General features: G+C 35.3%; 1 protein-coding gene across 1 annotated transcript; it reads right to left on the reverse strand.

Moving 5' to 3' along the window:
• Positions 1-305: 305 nt before the first annotated feature.
• Positions 306-5041, reverse strand: LOC104823763 (cell division cycle 5-like protein). The gene is made up of 4 exons (XM_010555475.1): positions 4564-5041; positions 2058-3776; positions 1348-1629; positions 306-1126 (listed from the first exon to the last, which is right to left on the reverse strand). The coding sequence occupies exons 1-4, from the start codon at positions 4738-4740 to the stop codon at positions 713-715; spliced, it is 2592 nt and encodes an 863-aa protein (XP_010553777.1). The 5' UTR covers positions 4741-5041; the 3' UTR covers positions 306-712.
• Positions 5042-8991: the final 3950 nt, after the last annotated feature.

Below are 8991 nucleotides of genomic sequence, written 5' to 3' on the forward strand. Positions count from 1 at the left end.
TTTTTTCTAATTTTAAAAATTCAAAACTAACTATCCAAAAAAGTCTTGTAAAGGATAAAATCTAATAACTTGCATAACTCCTCTTTGTCCCACCCACCTCCACACATCAAATGCAACACAGTCCTTATCATTATAATAAATTACATTAAATTGATATTTGAATTTTTTATGCCCGAACTTCCAACTGCTAAATATGCATAGACATTATCAATATACTAAATTAAATTAAACCATATTCATGGTAAGAGAGAGAACGACGGTCGGTAACTATAAAAAGAGAATTTAAAATATACCAAATAACCCAATAAATTTTTTTAAAAATACATTTATAACTAAAATCTAGGAGGACAAAGCATTGCAATTTTTTTTTTTACTTTTAAATCTCCTGAAGGGTGGAAAACTCTTTCAAGAGTACAACTTCCATACGAGGATTCACCGTATGAAACAGAGTAAATGACGTCTGCGACTACAAAACTTCATCACGACAAACTCAGTAGATACATTCACCAGAGACAATGGCGTGGTTTCCTTTTCATCCAAACCCCACTTTTTTGGAAGAAATCGTTCTTGAGCAATGTCCCATCTAGTTTTCAACAAATCCATCGAACTTTCATGCCTTCTTAATCTTTCCGAGCCTTTCATCCAGCCAAAACGCGACAAGAGACGAGATTCTTGGTCGTAGATAGATTCCCTGGGTCTTGTTCGAGAGGTTTCAACCAGAAGTTTCCATGGCATTGCCTTCCCCGTCGTGATCAGTTCCTGCCATCGTATTATTTTCACGTTCTCCGTTTTCTTTTGCATCTAAACTCTTTTCCTCTGAACCCACTGTCGTGATCTCAGTGGCATGGTTTGATTGTGTTTCTTGCTGTTTCGAGGCTTCTGACTGGAACTCGACCATTAGTTGCTGCCCTTTTTCTAACTTTGACAACAGATTTCCGTACCGTGCTTGAAGAGTTCGCTCGAGCTCCTTTTGCATCTTCACCTCGTCCCGTAGATTATTTTTCCTGAACACTGCAGCTAGTTGTTCTTGCCTCTGCAAGGCCTTGAAGCACTCAAGCTCGGTTCCAGCAGTGTCTATTTGCTTCAATGTCGACTGGATTTGGGTCCACAAGTTCTCAGCCCTTATCTGAAAATCAGGAAACATAAATATCAAGGGAAAAAAGTTTAAGTCCCGGCAAGTTATAACACACAATGCACAAGCTCGACAGACGTTTAAGGCAGTTAGTGAAGGGCCTTTCAATGAAACACACCAATAAGGAGTCAGAATAGATACTAAAGCCATCAAGATACTTAAGAAATAAGAAAATACGAGAAGACCACATTCATATTGATGTATTGTACACATACCTCATATCCTTTTGTATAGGTTTTACACTTTGCCTTAAAGTGTTCTGCCTTCTTCTCATCTTCCTCTATCTTTTTCCTTATGTTATCCATCTCGATTTGCAAAGCTGCGACCTTTTCAGCGTGCCCAGCAACACTGGATAGTCCGTAAGCGTTTCGAGTGGGGAAGTACATAAGATCACTCAGGCATGTGTTGTGAGCTTCCACGAAATCATCGAGGGACTCATTCTCATGACCCATTGCCACGCGAAGAAACTGAGCCGCCTCCTTTATCATACTGTCAGACTACCAACGATAACAGGTATATTATTAATCAAATAACCAACCAATATGTAGAAATAAATGTGGTTGACTAATATTTACAAACCCAAGACTGAAAGCCAAGCAAGATCAGAGACAAGAAAAATGAGGGGAAAAAAGAAACAAAGATAATGGAAGATAGACAATAGTTTCCCAACTGTATGCCAAAATCATGAAAATTGTGACACCGCAAATGCAAATGCAATGCGCATATATGTTTATCAATTAATCTATCCGTAAAGTCGTAAACCATGAGCATATATATAGAGAGAGAGACAAGAAAAAGAGTGAGACCAAAGGAATAGCAAACAAACAGATGTAGCCTGAGGCAGCTATTCCACATTTAAGATTCGCAACAGCAACCCTTGACACTGAACACCAAAAGAAAATCACAAAGAGAACTTATTCCGTACCTCCTTCAGGTCATCTTCCTCAAAATCTTGTATGGCAGGAACATGAGAAACTGAACCATTGCCACGACGTTTGACACCTTTCTTTTTCTCCGCTTTCTCATCGAGAGGATACTTCGCATTATCATGCTCAAGTAACTGTAGAAGTTCCGTTTTTATCATTTCATCAGCTTGTTCAATCATAGTAGGGGGAACAAAGGAACTTTTGTCTCCATCGGAAGAAAGCAATGAATTCCTAATTAGCTCCAATGAAGCAGCAGGAGGTCTCGGAAGATCCCTCTGCAAAACTTTGGACCTTTTCCTAAGCAATGCCTGATGTCTCCCTTCCTCCTCAGCCTTCTCCCGAGCTATCCTGTCTGACATATCTTCCTCAATCTTTTCTTCTTGCTCTTCGGTATCATCTGGAGGAGGTTGTGCAACAATCTGGTACTCATTCTTCGGCTGTGGAAGATCACTCAAGCCAGACCGCAAGCTCCTTCTCGCTTCTTCACGTCTTTGCCGCTCAAGTTTTGCATTTTCGAGTATATCCATGTCTTCATTTATGTGAAGTTCATCTCTGAATGGAGTTCCTTTAGGTGTCATAGCAAAAGACGAGCCATCCCTTGATGGTGTCATGCCAATTCTAGGTGTAAGACCAGCACCACCGGGAGTCATGGAAGGAGTCAACATTGGATTAGGCGTTTGAATCTCCTTCTTCCTCGGAGTGACCCCAGAAAAGTCAGAAGGATGCAACTCAGGGTTCTCTCCTCCTAGCAAAGGCGTCTGAGATTCTCTTAGCCTAGCCAGATTTTCTGCTTCCATCATGATAGCATCACCTTTGCCAGCAGGAGTTCTTTGAGGCGTTCTCATAGGCGTCATTCCTTGCCTTGGAGTTTGTGAGTAATTTGCCAGAAGGGCACGAGTTGCAGCACTACCTTCTGTCAGCTCCTCATTCTCGGCAAGAAGCTCACTGGTGTAACCCATCTTTGCAATCTCCTCTAGTTCATGGTCTGAAATCTGTGGTGGCGGCAACATCAGCTTTGATCTCTTCCTAACAGCCTCTGGGTCATTCAGCTTGTTAGCTTGCAATATAGCTGCTGGAGCGTCCTGTCTCTGAGCAATTTTATTCCTTGCAATATCTTGTTTACGTAATTGAGCTTCCACATCAGCTCTTCTTTTTCCTTCAAGATCTTCAATGGTGGTGGGGAACTTTACTTGGTCAGCAGGTCTATCTTCATGAGCAGTATCGTAAAATCCAGGAGGTGCCCTCTTCTCAAAAGGAATTTCAGTATTATAGTCAATTCCCTTTCTTTTCCGTTTCCTTTGCCTTATATCAATTCCAGCCGCCTTTAATTCTCGTCTCTTTTGCAGAGAAGCCAGTCTCCGTGCTTCCTCAAGTTGCTTTTCCCTTGCTTTTCTTTTAGCCTTCTTCCCCCTGGTGTTGGCCAGTCGAGCTCTTGCTTCAGAAAGCATTTCCTTTTCATCTTCGTCCATATCGACAGGATCCGGACGTGCAGGTTTTGACTCTGGATTCGGATCAATCTCACCTGGTCGTAATTTTCGTGGATCATCTGATGCTTCATAATTCTCATCCTTTGCACATGCTGCATCAAGGAGCTTCTCATAGCGCTCGAGACACTGAGACGGTGTACGACCAACAATAGGAGCAATAGTTCTCCACTGAGTGGGCATAAGCTTTGCAAGATGAAGAAGCTTCTCATCTTCTTCTCTGGTCCATTCAGTCTATAAAAATAGAAATGCATCAGTCTCCTTCAAAGACATGATACTCGAAAGACCTACAATTTCATAACAATTCAAAGGAGAAACAACTCAAAACACACAAACAGATGCTGGACTCGCATGTGAAAATATAACGAATTTAGTGCCCACGACTTGGGTAAAAACTGAAAGGCATAATGAATAAAGCCCCTAATATGACTCATCACTCCAAACACTAAAAAGCTAACAACTAGCTCGAAAACAATCTATCAACCTCAAAGCTCCACTCCGGGCATTTTAATTATTTGAATGCAGGAATATATATCTATAAATTACATGATTTTCGCCTCTATTCTCATGAAATCCACTGTCTATGATTCAGGTACAAGCTGAAGGACCAAATGACTAAAGCACCTGACGCGATTCAAGTAATACTAAACTTATTCTCCTCCTATCAAGCGCAATGTCAAGTACACATCAGGTAACAAAAGCTCATTCAAAAAACCACCAATCAACTACAAAGTTTCGCACACATCTTTAGCTACTCTCAGTAAACGAATAGACTATCTGCAACTTGGATAAAATCTGAAGGGCCTAATGAACAATGACTAAAGCCCCTAAAATAATCCCGACTCCGGAGCACCAACTAAGCCCAACCTCCTTCATCAAGTGCGACTTGAGATGCAATGACCACAAAACTAGTTCATAAGAACCACAAATTTCCAAGTTCTGTCCTTGTTTCACTGATCCAAGTTCTCATCCAACACAGAAAAACACTCGGAAAGAATGAGATAGTGATTAAAAACAGTACCTTTTTTATTGAAGGATCGAGCCACTCGTACCAGCGAGCTTTGCACTGCTTGGCCGACTTGCGAACAAGAAGAGATGAGATCCGAGCCCACTGGTTCTTCCCATATTTCATCACCGCCGCTTTGAGGATCTCATCCTCCGTGTTCTTCCACACGCCTCCCTTTATCATAATCCTCATTTTTGCTGAACTTTTTGAAATCAACTAAACAATCCAATGCTAGGGTTCGAAGACCAATGAAGAAGGAGAAGACGAGGCGAACGACAATGGTAGACAGAGACAAGCAAGCGAAAGCCACAAAATCCCAAGATTTAGGGTTTACAAACAACAAGAGAAGAATTACTCTGAAGATAATTGACAACTGGATACAAAACTCCTAGCCTGTAAATCTCTTCCCAAGGATTTGAGATCACGAAGCAAGATACGACAACGGCGACAGAGAGAGAAACCCTAGCCTTTCAGCTGAGCTTCGCCAAAATTGCAATGTTTTACCGCTTGCGGGTTTTAGGATTTTTTTCAGAAGACGGATCCGGATCCGGATCCAGATCCAGTTATGTCGGGTCGGGTTCACACACATATACACACGTACATATGTACGTATATATATACACACGTACATAATCTTTTCCATTTTAACAAATTTAATAACAGAACTATTTTTCTTTTGGAAAATAAACCTTCAATTCAACTAATATAATTTATAAAAAAATATGTTTATACTCTTAAATCTTGTCCCAAAAAAAGCCTTTATTTGATGACGTGGAGAGCTGATTTGCTCAAATCGATTGCGGGTGTGCTTACGTGGCAAGTGAAAGGTTGATCACCCCTCTGACATGTTATCACCTGCGACATAAAAATAATAATTAAAAAAAAACAGAATTTCGGTTTTAATAAACCGGAAATCAAACCGTTTGATTTCTGGTTCATTAAAAACCGAAGTTTCCTGTCAACACAAACTCGTCCTCTGGGTCTCTTTCAAGTATCCGAGAAAATCATCGGAAAGAGCTAAAACAGAGCCTTCATTCATTTACTTTACTGTTCGATCTGTCTCAGCGCATGTGAAGTGGATTCTCTTTACCAATAAATCGTGTTCTTCCTGGGTTGTGTTGTGAATCAGTTTATGTTCAAAACCCTAATCTCAGTATGGTTTTTGTGGGGTTTTAGGAAGAGGAAAGGATTGCAAAGATTTTATCTTTTTTTTTTTTCTGGGTATTTCGATAAACACCGTGATTTCTCCGAATTTTGTTCCTATTTCTGGTGGGTTTTCAACATTAACTCTGAGAATTTTGTTGTCTAAAGCGGAATTCTGGGATTTTTCGAGTTGGGGTTCAAACGGGATCTAGGGTTTTCGTGTTTGGAACTCAAATCAAACCGGTTTGATTTTCAGTTTATGATTTCTGGTTTATGAAAAACCGAAACTCGTCTTTTTTTTAATTACCTTTTTTTCGTGTCAGTCCACGGTGGTCAATACTCGTCACGTCACCATGCGACCAAACCACGTGAGCAAATCATCACGCCACGTCATTAAGATATGATTTTTTAACAATATTTCTTTTATAGAATTTGATAATTGAAAGTTTATTTATATAAAAAAAATTGTTCAATGTTAATTTGTTAAAATTGAAAATTTTGGATTCTTTAATTAGATTTTCCCTATATTTTACAGAAAAAAAAACTTGCAATTAGAGATTAGTTATGACGATGATCAACTGCAAAAGAGTACGCGAGAAAACTAAGGGAGATGATAACGATAGTCTACAGTCAAAATTATCCGAATTTCGGATATCCGTCCCGACTTAAAAGTCGGGTATCCGAAGTTTAGATATCCGCGGTACGAGATAGAGATCAGATTTTAATATGTTTAAAATCCGAAATTTAGGTTCGGGTTCGGGTTTGGGTTTGTATTTTGGGTCGGTTAGTTATCCGCGATTACCCGAATAGTTAAAAAAATAAATACTATACTTTTAAATTATTACAAAATTACAAATGTATCTATTAATACTTAATTATTTTTATATTTATTTATACAAAAATTATCATTTTATAATCTATTTATTTTTAATATAAATATTTATCATTAATTTTATATTTTATTTGTATAAAATATATAAATTTGAGAATTTTTAATTAAAATTTGCTTAAACCTATGGGGTTCAGATATCTGCGCGTATCCGAAAATTGTCTCACGGATTAAGTCGGTTCGGATACCTGAAAATTCGGGTTCGAATTTGAATTTTGAAATAAATAACTCGTCAGGTTCGAATTCGGATACTCTAAAAATCTCGGATATCTGATCAGTGTCCGCACCTAGTCTATACTATCTTCTTAGAGATTGGAGAATGATATTATTACATATTTTTCATTATTCGGAATTTAGAATTATAAGATATAGAAATAAAAATACATTAATAATATATTCTTATTACCTCTATAAATAAATACATCTAAATTAAATTAAACAATAAAAATATATAAAATCCAGTATTATATAAACTCTATTTATCCTCTAACCAAATTCAACAAGATCTCATCTAATATTGTACAACAATCTGATAGAAAATTTTGAATTCATTATTATAGTGAACATATATATTACTAATTGTTCTAAACAACAGTTATAAACTTTTTAAATTCCAATTTAAACGTATTTCAAAACTCCCATAGAATGTTATAAAGATGTCTTTCCGGCACCAATCTCATTAATTACCATTGATTATATGGTTGAAACTTGAAAGCATTAAAGGTGGAGAAGTAATGATTACAATGTGGATCATTGGAAACGTAACGTCCTTAATTGGATAAACTTGCATAAAGTAATGGGATTAACATTCGTATTACTTTTTAATTATCTAACTATTTAATTTTTTTTCTCGTGTCAAGTTGATGACTCACTATTTATCTTAAACTATTGAATTTTAACAAACAATAAATTATGAATTTTTTTATTCTTTTAAAGATTATTATGACGTTTTTCTTTAATCTTTTATGGTAAATTATTGATTTTTGTTTGGGCCTTTTATGATATATCACATATAATTCGAATGTCGGTTTTAATAACAATATTAGAGTTAGTTCTCGAAATTGTATATCTTAATCACGTAGTTTTATTGTAATATACGTAATTTTCCCAACAATCTTCGAGGAGAAAAAAGAACTCCTTATGATTTTATGACATTATATTTATCGATGGATATTTCATTTTTTAGGCTAACTTAAAATTAGATAAACAATTTGTACAAAATATAAATAGTTGTTGTTAATAAAATTATCACACTAATGATACATTTTGAAATATAAAATTGTTATGCGAAATATATAATACATTAGTAGTTATTTCTGGGTTTCAATTTTCCAACAATGCATCTTACCAGAGTTGGGAACTACATGGAATAACAATTCCTCAAATAATTTTACCGGCAGCGCGAAGATAACATAAATTATAATATTATTCAACGTAACAAAAAAAATTACAATTAAAATAAGTTTTATTTCGATTTCCTTTTTCAGGAAAATAACTATTTAATTTAATTTAATATTTCGTAACATTTTGAATATTTTTTTTAAAAAATAATATTTATTATTACGAAAAAATGGATTGATATGTTATAATTCAACCTTAAAATTTAGAAGGGCGATTGACTAAGTCTTAAGAGCAAAGTCAAACTAAAGAAAAATATATTTAGAAATATTTACTATAAAGATAATATTCATAGAAAGAATCTGAAATTTGAAATATGAAAAAGTAAAAAAATAATTAATTTTATTATGTTATATATTCATTATTTTCTTAGTTATAATCTGGATATTTTTAGTAAAAACAAAAAAAATAGGTGTAAATTAGTTAACAGATAAAATTTAATTATTTTTATTATTTTATCTTTAAAGTAAGTAAAGGATCGATCATGTTATGAAAAATATGGTAAAACATAATGAGGAATCTTAAATACCTTATAACGCACATAAATATTTAGAGGTGGATTTTCGTTCTTGCATCATATTCTCTATAACACCTGTATTGATTAAGATAAGATTTACTTTCGAAATATCATATTTGTATTATTTTAATATTTAATTTCTTAATATCTTAATTGCTTTATTCGAATTATCACTGTGTCTAAAATATTGAAATGGATAAAAAAAATATTTTACTGCTGATAGAAAAACAAATAAAAAGGAGTCATAGAATAGTAATCCCGTGAACATTTTAAATTAAAAGAATGCAAAATATTTACGTGACAAAATAACAAAATTAAATTAAATACTGAATTAAGGAAAAATATAACAGAAAAAACTACCGAATCTTTGGAAACCGAATATTCCGATATGTTATCTCCTTATCCTTCGCCTACTTGGATTCCCATAAATTTTTTTCTCTATAAAAGTCCCCACACCACCAACTTCTTCAGTTCCTTAACACACACCAAAGAAAAA

This window comes from Tarenaya hassleriana, unplaced genomic scaffold, assembly GCF_000463585.1.
Source record: "Tarenaya hassleriana unplaced genomic scaffold, ASM46358v1 Cleome4, whole genome shotgun sequence".
NCBI lineage: Eukaryota > Viridiplantae > Streptophyta > Magnoliopsida > Brassicales > Cleomaceae > Tarenaya > Tarenaya hassleriana.